Raw genomic sequence first — 14,438 nt, forward strand, 5'->3', positions numbered from 1 at the left:
GAGGTTTTTTAGGGTTGAAGTTGCTGAGCTGCTTTTTTGAGGATTTTACCCCAGGATATAAACTGCCACGGGGCTGGGATTAAACCAACTGGTGGGCCAGATTAGACCCCGAAACAGACTTTGGACATGCCTGCATTAGGCCAGCCAAAATATCACAATATATTGCGCATTCTTTTGAGTTCTCCCAAAAGTCACGGGTTGGCAATGGTGGCCAATCTTTTTTGGGACAATGGGCATATTTGCAAACCTGATAAACTGTCATTTACAACCGCTCACATCTGCACTGCAGCCACACACTCACTCTAAACCCTACCCACCTGCTGTCCTACCAGCAATTACTCTTGAAAAAGGCATTTTCCGTTTTTAAAAACATAATACCAGTGGTGCTCTTTGTGGAGAGCGCACCAGCAGAAGAGTTAACCTTTCATCTTCCTGCAATTTCCAGGAAGATCATCCCACAACAATTACATTGGAGCCGGTAGTATGCTGTCTTCCAAATCTAGTTGTAACTGAAGAGGGGCAATTTTGGAAATTGCACCTGGAGAGGAAAGAGTTAACCCTTTCTTCATCAGCTATGGCCCCCATCACCTCTTCCCAAACCAGGTCAGCTTAATCACCGTCTACTATAGAAGACTTCCTCATCTCTAAAAAGGAAGAACTGGTTGTTACTCAGGCCTGCTTCCATCCCTAGGTGATATTTAAATCATAGTTTAATTTTAACTGTGGTTTAAAGTTATATATGAACCAGGTCACTGTGTACTCTGGATCGACATATCAGAATTTGGCACCAAGAAAGAAGTTATATATATATATATCCATGGCGAATAACTTGGGGTGCATTTTCTTGGATTCTTACTGAAACAGATTGAAAGGGACAGGGCCGTCTTAAGCATATCTGGTGCCCTGGCGCGAAGATCTCTCCAGCGCCACCCCCTCCGCCCCGCTTCCCAGCGCGGCTGTCTGGCGGGTGCGGGCCACCCGGCCTTGCCGTAGGGCCGGCCCTGGAAAGGAAGCTTTTACCCCACTGGAGAGGTTGGGCATCCTGACTTTTACATGTTGTCAGAGTTCATCCCATTACCACATTGCTGTGAAATGAGAAAGGGTCCCTGGTGAATGAATACCTAGCTGTCCTGCTCTGAACTTGAAGCAAAATAAATCTGTGTAAGGCTGAGAAGACTTGGCCAAGTGTAAGTAGGGGCGTACCTAGGCATTGGTTAGGTTGGCCCCCTAGGCATTGGTTAGGCATTGGCTCTGGGGTGTCTGTCAAAATCACGCCCCTTGACTCTGGCCTGGAGGGGTGGAGCGCCCAGCAGGGTGGCTTCAAGCAAAAGCATGTTGCAGCCAAATTTCCTTCTCTGTTGAGACACTGGGAAAAAGGCCAAGGCACCAGCCTGTTAATGGCTTATTGCTTCAGAATAATAATAATTAAAAAAATGCTTAAGTGGATAAATTGTCTCAGCAAGGAGGGCATTCCATATCATGGCAGTAGCCCTGTGATAGGAGGCTGCTACCTTCTTCTCAAAGGCAGACGTGTCCCTTCAGGTAAGCACTGCAGCTGTCATTGTGGACCTCTGAAGGGGACAATCTAATCCCCCTAAATAAGTGGGACTCAAATCTTCTTGTCTAACAATTCAGCTCTGCCTCAGTGCTAGAAAAATGAGGAAATGGTCTGACTAGCTGCAAAGGGGAGTAGGGAACTGTCTGAATGAGGGGCAGCCAGTGTCAATCTCCTCAGCCGGAATAGCAATCAACTCCATATATCCCTGATCTACAGACATAATTAGTGATGTAATTTGAGTACTAGAGATTTCATGAGAAATGGCAAGTTATTCTGGTTGTGGATTGTCTGGAAGCACTGAGCGTAAGGGTCTGATGCGTGTCTTTCTGTGCTTCTTCCCCTTCAAGTGCTTCCTTCCCACCCACGTTATCTTTCCTGGGACCTGACATAGCCACCAGCCCCTTTGGCCAGCCATGCAGATCCTGACCTGCCCCTCCAAGTTGAGGTTGCTTGAGACTGTGCTACAACGTCACCTGCCCCAGGCTCTTCCGGTAATTCTTGCTCCTCTACTGCCGTACCCTTTCCCCATCAATTTTACAAATGGCATTTCCTAACATTTTCTCATGGAGCAGCATGGATTTTTGCCCTAGGTAACTCCCCTCCTTTCCTTGGCAGGCCTACGGAGCTGTGATGCACATCAACCGTAGAAATCCAGCTCAGCACGAAGTGGTGGTGGACTCTTGGCCGGAGTTTAAAGTTGTCGTTACCCGCCCATGTAAGGAGGTATAGTAAGAATTCTCCCATAATCCGTCACCTGAATTTGTGAGAGAAAGCCCAAGAGACGGTAGCTTCTGAGGCTGGAAAGCCATTGGAGACACACTCCGTGGTGGTGCTGGGCCTGTTCCTGCCTCCTTTGCCTTTCTCTTGCTCCTGCTCTCCGTCGTTAATAAGACCCAACCAACCCCTGCTGCCTGCATCCTGTCAATAGCTAAATGACTGTGCCACGTTCTGCAGGTGGTGAAAGACAAGCAGGATTACTACGCCAACCTTCATACTGCTTTCTACTTGGATGTAGACGCCTGGCGAACACTGTTGGAAAATGCAGATGCCATTGACTGGGGAAAGGCCTTTCAACTTCAAGGTAAAGCTCCACATGCTTTACCTATTCCATTCCTGGAATAGCAAAGCTAGGTTCCTGGTAAGGGGATGAGCCATTAAGAGGTACAAAGGAAGTGGTTCTGTGTGAGATGGAAAATGGGTGGGTAGTTCGAAGAGTAAAGGCTGAATTGAGAGGAGAGAGTTGCAGTGATCTGACCTAGAGGCACATTAGCAAGCTGGGAATAGAGAAAGAGAGCAATGTTTGATTTCTGTTTGAATACCTTTGGAAGGCTGTGACCATGGGGGAAGCAAGTCCCTCTTGGGGTGTTAATACTGTGAACCACCACCACCCCTATAAGCTCAGGTTGTATATATGTGTAAATAAACCACAGGCCACAGAGACACCACAGTCTCTGCTGTATCTCATTCCAAAGGAAACACCAACCCTGGGAAAGCACCTGGAACCCCTGGAATCTCGCACCACTCAGAGATTGGGGTGGCACACAACACTATAATCATACGACAGGAAAAAGGTGCAGACACAGAGCTTTAGAAAATATAATTCCTCACTCTTGCCCCCAGGTTGACATCTCATTTTCATTGTGTGCAGGGCTCCAAGATGGCGTATATGAAGCTGCCAAAGATATTGCAGAGTCCAGACGTGTCAATCTTAAGCCATACTTCTACCAGACATCACTGCATCCTGACCCATCTGCCTACTGTCAGAGCCGGTTAGTGAGTGTACTCTCACCTCTGGGGTATCTAATTGATGGGAGTCTGTTGACTGGAGAGGGGGAGAAATTATTTAACTTGCACTTTCCTTAAATACAACTATCCTTTGAAATTTAGTTGAGAGAGGAGCTCCCTACCCCTTTACCATCTCACACCAAGCCTCTTAATCCTTTGTTCTCTTAATGGCCCATCACCCAGGTGATCACATCAGCACAGGAAGCTAGCCTGACTTATATTTTAACAGTTCCTGGGTCCAGGGGTAAGGAGGGCATCAGTTCTCCCCTGCAACTCTTAACAATTTGTTGTTGTTGTTGTTTATCGTTTAGTCGTGTCTGACTCTTCGTTACCCCATGGACCAGAGCATGCCAGGCGCTCCTGTCTTCCACTGCCTCCCGCAGTTTTGTCAAATTCATGTTGGTAGTTTCGAGAACATTGTCCAACCATCTCATCCTCTGTCGTCCCCTTCTCCTTGTGCCCTCCATCTTTCCCAACGTCAGGGTCTTTTCCAGGGAGTCTTCTCTTCTCACAAGGTGGCCAAATTTCTGGAGCCTCAGCTTCAGGATCTGTCCTTCCAGTGAGCAGTGAGCACTCAGGGGCTGATTTCCTTAAGAATGGATAGGTTTGATCTTCTTGCAGTCCATGGGACTCTCAAGAGTCTCCTACAGCACCATAATTCAAAAGCACCCATTCTTTGGCAATCAGCCTTCTTTATGGTCCAGCTCTCACTTCCATACATCACTACTGGGAAAACCAAAGCTTCTCTGCTTTTTAAGATGCTGTCTAGGTTTTAGCTTTTCTCCCAAGAAGCAGGCGTCTTTTAACTTTGTGACTGCTGCCACCATCTGCAATGATCATGGAGCCCAAGAAGGTAAAATCTGTCACTGCCTCCATTTCTTCCCCTTCTATTTGCCATGATGTGATGGGACCAGTGGCTATGATCTTAGTTTTTTTTGATGCTGAACTTCAGACCATATTTTGCACTCTCCTCTTTCACCCTCATTAAGAGGTTCTTTAATTCCTCCTCACTCTCTGCCATCAAAGCTCTGTCATCTGCATATCTGAGGTTGTTGATATTTCTTCCGGCAATCTTAATTCCAGTTTGGGATTCATCCAGTCCAGCTTTTCACATGATGTATTCTTCATATAAGTTAAATAAACAGGGAGACAATATACAGCCTTGTCGTACTCCTTTCCCAATTTTGAACCAATCCATTGTTCCATATCCAGTTCTAACTGTTGCTTCTTGTCCCACATAGAGATTTCTCAGGAGACAGATAAGGTGGTCAGGTACTTCCATTTCTTTAAGAACCCCCCATAGTTTGCTGTGGTCCACACAGTCAAATGCTTTTGCATAGTCAATGAAACAGAAGTCGATGTTTTTCTGGAACTCTCTGGCTTTCTCAATAATCCAGCGCATGTTTGAGGTTTAGTCTCTGGTTCCTCTACCCCTTTGAAATCCAGCTTGCACTTCTGGGAGTTCTCGGTCCACATACTGCTTAAGCCTGCCTTGTAGAATTTTAAGCATAACCTTGCTAGCATGTGAAATGAGCACAATTATGCGGTAGTTGGAGCATTCTTTGTTACTGTCCTTCTTTGTGATTAGGATGTAGACTGATCTTCTCCAATCCTTCGGTCACTGCTGAGTTTTCCAAACTTGCTGGCATATTGAGTGTAGCAGCTTCACAGCATCAAGATTTTAAAAAGTTCAGCTGGAATGTCATCACTTCCACTGGCCTTGTTATTAGCAGTGCTTTCTACGGCCCATTTGACTTCACTCTCCAGGATGTCTGACTCAAGGTCAGCAACCACACTCTCTGGGGTATCTGGGACATCCCTATCTTTCTGGTATAATTCCTCTGTGTATTCTTGCCACCTCTTCTTGATGTCTTCTGCTTCTGTTAGGTCCTTACCACTTTTGTACTTTATCATGGTAATCTTTGCACAAAATGTTCCTTTCATATCTCGAATTTTCTTGAACAGATCTCTGTTTTTCCCATTCTATTGCTATCCTCTATTTCTTTGCACTGCTCGTTTAACAAGGCCCTCTTGTCTCTCCTTGCTATTTTTTTTAAAATCTACATTCAATTTCCTGTATCTTTCACTATCTCCCTCACATTTTGCTTGCCTTCTCTCCCCTGCTATTTGTAAGGCCTCATTGGACAGCCACTTTGCTTTCTTGCATTTCCTTTTCATTGGGATGGTTTTCATTGCTGCCTCCTGTATAATGTTACGAGCCTCCATCCATTGTTCTTCAGGCACTCTGTCCACCAAATCTAAATCCTTAAACCTGTTCCTCTCTTCCACTGTGTACTCATAAGGGATTTGATTTAGATTGTGTCTTTCTGGCCCAGTGGTTTTTCCTACTTCTTCAGTTTAAGCTGGAATTTTGCTATAAGAAGCTGATGATCTGAGCCAACAGTCAGCTCCAGGTCTTGTTTTTGCTGACTGTATAGAGCTTCTCCATTTTTGGCTGCAGAGAATATAATCAATCTGATTTCGATGCTGCCCATCTGGTGATGTCCATGTGTAGAGTCGTCTCTTGTGTTGTTGGAAAAGAGTGTTTGTGGTGACCAGCTTGTTCTCTTGACAGAACTCTATTAGCCTTTCCCCTGCTTCGTTTTGAACTTCAAGGCCAAACTTGCCAGTTGTTCCTTTTATCTCTTGACTCCCTACTTTAGCATTCCAATCCCCTATAATGAGAAGAACATCCTTCTTTGGTGTCATTTCTAGAAGGTGTTGTAAGACTTCATAGAATTGGTCAATTTCAGTTTCTTCAGCACCAGGAGTTGGTGCATAAACTTGGATTACTGTGATGTTAAAAGGTCTGCCTTGGGTTTGCATCGAGATCATTCTATAATTTTTGAGATTGCATCCCATTACAGCTTTTGCCACTCTTTTGTTGACTATGAGGGCCACTCCATTTCTTCTATGGGAGTCTTGCCCACAGTAGTAGCTTTGATGATCATCCAAACTGATTTTGCCCATTCCCTTCTATTTTAGTTCACTGATGCCCAGGATGTCAATATTTATTCTTGTCATCTCATTTTTGACCACATCCAGCTTAACCTGGTTCATGGATCTTACATTCCAGGTTCCTATGCAATATTTTTCTTTACAGCATTGGACTTTCCTTTCACTTCCAGGCATATCCACAACTGAGTATCCTTTTGGCTTTGTCCCAGTCACTTCTTCAGCTCCGAATCTACTTGTACTTGTCCTCTGCTCTTCCTCAGTAGCATGTTGGACACCTTCTGACCTGAGAGGCTCATCTTCCAGCGTCATAATTTTTATATGCCTGTTGTTCTTGTCCATAGAGTTTTCTTGGCAGGGATACTGGAGTGGCTTGCTGGTTCCTGCTCCAGGTGGATCACGTTTAGTCAAAACCCTCCACTATGACCTGTCCATCTTGGGTGGCCTGCAAGGCATAGCTCATAGCATCTTTGAGTTACATATTCAAGCCCCTTCGCCACAACAATATCATTACATATTACCGTATATTGCGGCATATAAGACGACCCCTAACCTTTCCAGTTAAAATACAGAGTTTGGGATATACTCGCCGTATAAGAAATATGACCCGGCATATAAGACGACACCCGACTTTTGAGAAGATTTTCCTGGGTTAAAAAATAGTCTTATACGCAGGAATATACAATATTTGTGGACTGAAAATAACACCAGCAAATATGCAGTATTCATTGGGCTGTTTTCTGTTCTGGAAAAGGGCTGACTAGGTGAACATCAGAAATTTCTGCTTCTATTTTCATCATAATTCTCAGACATTCCTCCTCATAATCAGTAAGCAGTGAATTGCAACCCAGCACAAAGTTCCACATGCTGATTGCTACGTCCTGGATTACTCCCACCCACAAAACAGGAGGAGACACAGTCACTTCCTGAGCTTTCTCTTTTTAAAAAAAATAATTTTTATTAAATTTTTACAATAATTCACATACATAAATCTATCCATAATTGTCCCAACATAATTCTCTTCGCAACATAAAAGGGAAAAAAATAAAAAAGACATTAAAAATAAAAACAAAAACAAAATAAAACACGCTAAATCAAACACTAACACCAAAATTTTTAAACCTTATCATTTTTCCTAAACATTATCCCATGGGCTTCCCCAGACCCCCCCTTATTGATTTTCATTTGCCAAATCACCTTTAACAGTTTGAATTTTTACTATTCACAAACTGTTCCAATCTCGTTAAACTTATATTTATCTATTTAGCCATTTAATCAAATTATCTATTAATTTTTATATTTATTTATCTCCTTCCATTCCCTCCTTCCCCCCAGAACTCTCCCTGCCACTGAGAGTTTCCAGAATGCGGAAGACAAGCAGGGGATGGTTCTTTTCCAGCTGGATCCCCCCGCCCCCGTCCCCCCATTCCAGAAGCCCCCCCCCTGCCACCAAGGGATCCCAGAACAGAGACGACTCACAGGGGCGGGTGAAGCACCCAGCTATCCCTTCCAATTCAATTTTCTAGAAGCTATACTAATATTCCCATTTCTAATCTAAAAAACACTTTAGCCTTCACTGTCCTCTACTTCTCCTCCCTTGCCTGAAATTTTTCTCCAAGAACACTCATACATTTATAAATTCCCAAACTTATTTTCTTATTCCATTTTATATCTTTTCTTTCTAACGTAGACTCTTCCCCCCCTGTTCACAGCATGTCCCTTCTCGATTCAGCAAGCTCCAAAGTCCACAAACCAGTTTCAAAACCATTTTGACCAGCCTTTAAACATAACATCCTTTCCCTTCACCCCACTCCCTTTCTGCAATGTTTTACATGCCCAAATTTTCCATTCCCTCCCTGTTGCCCTTTTCTTATTTGAATGTTCCGTTCATTGTGATTAATCTTCTCCAACAGTCTTTGTTCCTTATGGGAATTCTGAAGTCCAAACATAATTTGTGCTCTCCCTTCTATGGGGGCACTGTTTCTCTGATACGCTTGATTGAAGACTTTCCCCTCTTTCTTCTCATGGCAAACTTCCTCCTTACACGAAAGTTGACATACTTCTTGTTCTTCATCGATTTCTTTGATCTCTTCATCCGACATTTCCCCCCCCCCCTTGTCTCCTTGGAGAAGTTGTTTCATCTCTCCTAATTGCAAATTGTCTTTATATGTTCCAATTCTAAGTTCCCATAAGAGTCTCAAAGTTCTTTCCTTGAATCCAGCTGCATACTCGCATGTTGACATTTTTTATACTCCTCTCAAGGACACAGTGTTGTTCCAAAGCACAGGAAGTGGTTACATTTCTTCATTCCATCGCCATTTTCTAAACTGGTTACAATATATCCTCAAGTTAAAAAAAAATCAGTTACTTATTTCCAAATTGTAATTATCTGGAGGGAGTTTTTGTAGATGATTCTTGCAGTTCAACTTATCAACATTATTTCAACTCTCCCTCCTTTCACAAGTCTCGCTGAGTCCGTCCAGGCTGCTGATTCCAGCGGCAAGAAGAGGCTTTTCTCTCCTCTGTTGCCAAAATTGCAGGGATTTTAATAAATTACACACTTCTCCCCTTAGCCCTGCCACAAAAGGGCAGTTCAGTTCAGTTCTTGCAGATACATGAACACAACAAATCCAATTTTATCCTGGCAACGGGTATTTTCTTAACTGCTTCTTGCGGCAATCATTAGAAGGAGGTCGGCTTCCGTTTTTAGAACCTCTCTTCCATAAGCAAATTTCCTTAATTTTTTATTCCAAAAAGTCCAGTTACTCACAGTCCGATCTATTGCTGAATTTTCTTAGAAGAATTGACCGCCTCCACCTTCCAGTCACGCAGCTTCACGCTCTCAGAGTAGCAATCTAAGTCTGTCCGCCGCGGTTCATCTCCTCGTTCTCGGGGGCTTAAACAAAGCCGATCCGGGGAAGAGAGAGCCCGCAAATGGCGCCGCCAGACAAAATCTGTCCCCAAAAAGCTCGATTTGGGGCTTTTTAGGAGGGTTCGTTTCGCTGGAACGATGCCCTCCACCTCTGAAGTGCCGAGGTCTGCTCCACTGAACGGACACCCGACCGATCAAGATGGCGCGGCCAACCAGAAGCCCCACTTCCTGAGCTTTCTCTTGCAACTTCCTGTTCCTTTATTCTGGTTGATGGTGACGAAATACTTTTTAAGCCTAAGGGGTGCTTTCAGTCTGCTCAACCGCCATCACTGTCACGCAGCGGTAAATTAATCAAAGCAGAGTCTTCTTTATAAACAGAATAAAACTTTACTGAAAAAAAATATTTGTTCAGAAACAGCATAGTTAAAGAGCATACACAGAGTGCTCATAGCTATCTGACTCTTCACAGAGGCACAGTCTTAGTTACTAGAGTCCTGGAGCCACTCTGTCTGCCTTAGCTTTACATGGCAACCACAGCAGCACTGTTCCACAGACTACTCCATACACAATCCATTCGGCTCTCTGACTGAGGCCCAAAGAGAGGCTGTCTACTTTTACAGGGAGAATGAGTCATCACCCAAGATGAGTCACGAGTCATAGTGACTTAGCAGTTTGCTGTTAACAGTTAGCAGTTAGCAGGCTTAGGCTTGAATGATTTTGTAGGCCTTGTAGGCCTTACTGCTTCTTCTGCTCTCAAGAACAGGCATCCCCAACCTGCGGCCCTCCAGATGTTTTGGCCTACAACTCCCATGATCCCTAGCCAACAAGACCAGTGGTCAGGGATGATGGCAATTGCAGTCCAAAACATCTGGAGGGCCGAAGGTTGGGGATGCCTGCTCAAGAACGTTTGTCTCATGACAATCACTGCCTCTCTTTTGTGTTTCAGGTACGAAAGTGGCCTCTTCTACTTGGGCAGCCTCAACTCCTCTCATTCATCTCTGCTCAATGAGAACTGGAGTGTTGGGCGCAATGAATGGAGCCTGCGCTATCTGGACAGCCTGATCCGCAACTTCCCAAGTGCTTGCCTCCTGGACAAAGAAGGCCAGCTGGTTTCCTGGTGCCTTAGTGATCCAATGGGTTGTTTGACACATGGCTACACCCTCCCTCAGTACCGAGGACAACGCTGTGTGGCAGCTGTGACAAGGGCAACAGCTGTGAAGTTGCACGCATGTGGGTTCCCCCTGTATGGTGGGGTTTTGGCAGACAATCTGCCTAGCAAACAGGCATTGAAGCGTCAAGGATTCCACATCTTGCCCTTGACAAAGTATGCACTTTTCTTTACACCAAGCCTCCAGCCCACAAGATAGCACACCGCAACCTTTTGCTCCCAGAAATGTGCACATCACTTCAGTCTTAGCATCATGGCCAGATTTAGTGACCTGTTCTGGACATATTTAAAATTAAAATGAAATACATAGCAAAGCAGCTATTGCGGCTACTTTTCATTCCCGATAAGAACTAAGGATAAAGGTAGTCCTGATGGATATTCAGTTAGTCTAAGTCACATTTCCCCTTCTGTCTCTTTTAAGTCAATCTTAAGTGTCTTTTAAGTCTCTTTGAGTCAACCCAACTCATATTCTGTACCATAGAATGTCAGGCAGAGCCCAACACCTTGAACACAAATATCTCTTGTTTGGATGCCATCACCATCTAAGCATACCTACAGAGGCACCTTTAAGCAGGGCTCGTCATATTTATCTCTCCCACAGAGGTGCCCAATTTCACCAAGCACATACAATGCATTTGAGACAGACATATATCACAAATGCTGGCTGAGTTGCCTGTCACCCCCTGCCCAATACTGCAGATATTATTATTTACTAAAGCACTACATCCATTTAATCATTCATTCACTTGCCTCACGTAAAGAGGGTAAATCCCTTGTAAAGCATTGTAACATTACTACCGTAGGGGGATCTTTTATTTGGAGAATCGGCCGATTATTCTGTATCATCCAGATCACATCCCACTGGGCCTGCGGCTGCAACCCAACAAGCAGTTTTGTGGCGTTAATGAACCATTCAGTATCACATATACACAACACCACCATCCCTTGCTCCCCGAAGCAAAGCACCCCTTAGACAGACCAAGCTGGACAAGACACACACAGTGGGTGGGTGTTCAGTTTGGTTTCTCATTCCTAATCTGCTTTTATCAACAAGAAGACCACAACTGAGTAGCTGAAAGCATGGTGGAGCATCAGCAGCTTGTACCGGTATAAGACCGTGTTTTTTGTCTATCTTGAGCACTGAGCTGTTACACCTTCTTGCACCTGTGTTAAATAAATCCCTACTTTCAGGCTGTGTACACACACCAACATTTAAAGCATATTCACACATACCAAGAATCCTGGGAACTGTAGTTTACCCACTGCAAATTTTGCTCAATATATTGTTGTGCATAGCATACAACTTTTGAGCAGAGTAATAAAATACAAAGTTGATCGGAAGACAGAAGAATGCATAGCTTTGCAAACTGCTGTGCATAAACAACAGTTTAAATTGCCAAATATGTTTTGTCCGGTTCTTCATCAGTGGCAAATACTGATAAATCAATGTAGAGTACACAGTGAACTTGTTCACACATAACTTTAAACCATAGTTATGGTTCCTAAGAATGGAAGCAGACCTGGGTAACAGCTTTCAGAGATAACGAAGCCTTCTATTGGCTTGTCACTACTGGGGAAGGTTAACCCCCCCCCAAACACACGTTAGCTGCAACCTATTGAAAATTTCCTCCATGCTGCTAGGCTTGAAAAAAGTGTTCTATTGGTTGCAGTAGAAGGTGTGAGGATTTTAAGATCCTGTGCCAGAGTTTGGAATTTGTGTTTCAAACCTGAGTAGGGGTTGTGGGTCAAATTTTGGTTCATTTAGAAAGCTTGCCTTAGGGGTACAGCAGGAGTTCACTTCTACAGATAAATGTAGTGACTGTTTCACGGAACAACACTTACATACAGCATACAGGTGTCTTTTATTATTTTTATGTTACCCTAAATTGGAAATTATTATTATTATTTACTGAATTTGTTAGTCACTTTATCTTATGCTGGGCAACCCAAAGCAACTTACAAAGAAAAGAACAAGAGTGAGAACTAGTGCTTTAATGAAAAATTATACTGCAATTTTTTTTACCATTCTCCATTAATGATAAAAGAAATTGCATTCAAAAGTTGCAAAAAAGAGAAAAAAATCAAAGAAATCCTCATGGGTTGGATGCTTCTTTTTTTCTCCAATTGTTCTTTCCAGTTAGTTTACTCTCTGTAGACCTATCCTAATAAATATAATAATTCTCTCATTATTCCCCTTTACCTCATTTTAAAATTTATCCCTCCAGAAATTGGAAGATCAATAAAGATATCTAGTTTAATTATGCTTCACATAGAAACTAGAACATAAGAGCCTGCTGGATCGGGTCAATCAAGTCCAGCATCATGTTCTCACCATGGCCAACCAGATTATTTATATACATTTACCAAACAAAATATCTAAGATAATTTTCTATGTCATTCTATGTCAATATGTAAGTACAAGTCCATCCAATTTATCCAAAGATATTTCCTCAGAAAATGTCTATGATAGAGAAATAATTCATTAGATGTCTGCAGGATCTAAGACCAAAAGACAGCCCAACGTTGCAATTTGCTGGTTATTTCATACCGTATTTTCGTGCCATAAGGCGCACCTGACCATAAGGCGCACCTAGATTTTAGAGGAGAAAAAAAAAATCTGAATAAGAATAAGGAAGGAAGGGGTGAGAGAGTGTGAAAGAAAGAGGGAGAAGGAAGGAAGGGGTGGGAGAGAGAGAAAGAGAAAGAGAGAAAGAAAGGCAGAGGCGGCAGGGCAGGCACAAGAGCCGCAGGCACAGCACTGCGTCTCCCCCAACCACAGCTCCTCTGCCGGCTCTTGCCAGTGACAGAGGCAGCAGAGGGACAAACGCCCCGAAAGGGCTTCGTCCCTCTGCCGCCTCTCGCTGGGGCAGGCTGTTGCGAGAGTAAACTGCGCTGCACCTCTGCCAACGGCGGCTATCAAGGAGCCATTTCGGGGCGCTGATCCCGCCGCCACCGCCTCTCGCAGGGGCAACTGTGGCTACCACCCTGCTCCGCGGGGGGTGGGGGCGGAGCAGCCGGTAAGCGGCTCTCGGTCTGCTGGCTTTATAGCGAGCCAGAAGAAGGGACCTCCTCCTGGCTCGCTGTAAAGCCAACGGACCAAGAGCCGCTTAAACGCTGTGCACGGCTCTCGCATCGCTCCATAAGACGCACAGAGTTTTCCCTTGCTTTTTAATAGGGGGAAAGTGTGTCTCATGGAGAGAAAAATACAGTAATTATTTGGTGTATCCCTAATATTCCTCAAACCTAGTACAAGTACATATTTTCCCTGGCTAGCTTGAAGTAGATTTCTACAAAATTTGACATATTCTTAGAGTGTCAGTATCAGATTTACTTTCCAATACTTTATGGAAACCATTCTAGATGCCAATTCTAGCTGATGGAAGCGAAATGTATCTTTATAGGAGATGCAAGTTGTTGGAAGTTTTGCAGCCATGGAGAGGAAACCCGCTTACTTCAGTCCCAGCCCCTATCAAGACCCTCCCCAATGGTTCACTAATTGTAATTGACAACAGACTCATTTAAATAATCCCCGTAGTTCTGCTAGACTTGTTACAGAATGATTAACAGAATTGAATTGAACCCTCTTCTGAGTCCAACCTTCATACCCACACACAAGCATGCTAATACCCGAGATCAGTTTTACGAATCATTTGAACAGCATGACAGGGACTGTCAGTAAATCAGATATTGCTCAGGAGATCATTAACTGTTTACAGTGGACCCTCCGGTTATGAATTTAATTCGTTTCGGGGGTCTGAGCGCACCCTGAAAAATCTGTAACCAGGTGTGCTGCTTCTGTGGACACATGCGGTGCGATAGTGTTTCTGTGTACAAATTTCTGCGCAAATGGCGAAACTCGGAAGAATACACTTCTGGTCCGCTTTCGTAACCCGAAGATTACGTATTCAGAGCGGTACATAACCTGAGGGTCCACTGTCGTTTAAACTGTCATTCTTCTTTAGTTGGGACTTTGCTTTCTTTCCATCTCCTCCATTATTTCCTTCAACTCATCCTGGTGGAAGAAGCTGCAGCTAGCACTTCTCTCCCAGCCTTTTGAAGCAAACCCACCTCATTCTTATTCAGGAATACAGCCAATTCTT

General features: G+C 43.9%; 1 protein-coding gene across 1 annotated transcript; it reads left to right on the forward strand.

The window, feature by feature from the left end:
* The first annotated feature begins 1,945 nt into the window (after positions 1–1,945).
* On the forward strand, positions 1,946–10,537 carry LOC118081968 (glycine N-acyltransferase-like protein 3). The gene is made up of 5 exons (XM_060272051.1): positions 1,946–2,049; positions 2,174–2,281; positions 2,513–2,639; positions 3,207–3,327; positions 10,117–10,537. Exons 1-5 carry the CDS (start codon positions 1,972–1,974, stop codon positions 10,535–10,537), a joined length of 855 nt encoding a protein of 284 aa, XP_060128034.1. The 5' UTR covers positions 1,946–1,971.
* The last annotated feature ends 3,901 nt before the right edge of the window (positions 10,538–14,438 follow it).

Source organism: Zootoca vivipara, chromosome 1 (genome assembly GCF_963506605.1).
Source record: "Zootoca vivipara chromosome 1, rZooViv1.1, whole genome shotgun sequence".
Lineage (NCBI taxonomy): Eukaryota > Metazoa > Chordata > Lepidosauria > Squamata > Lacertidae > Zootoca > Zootoca vivipara.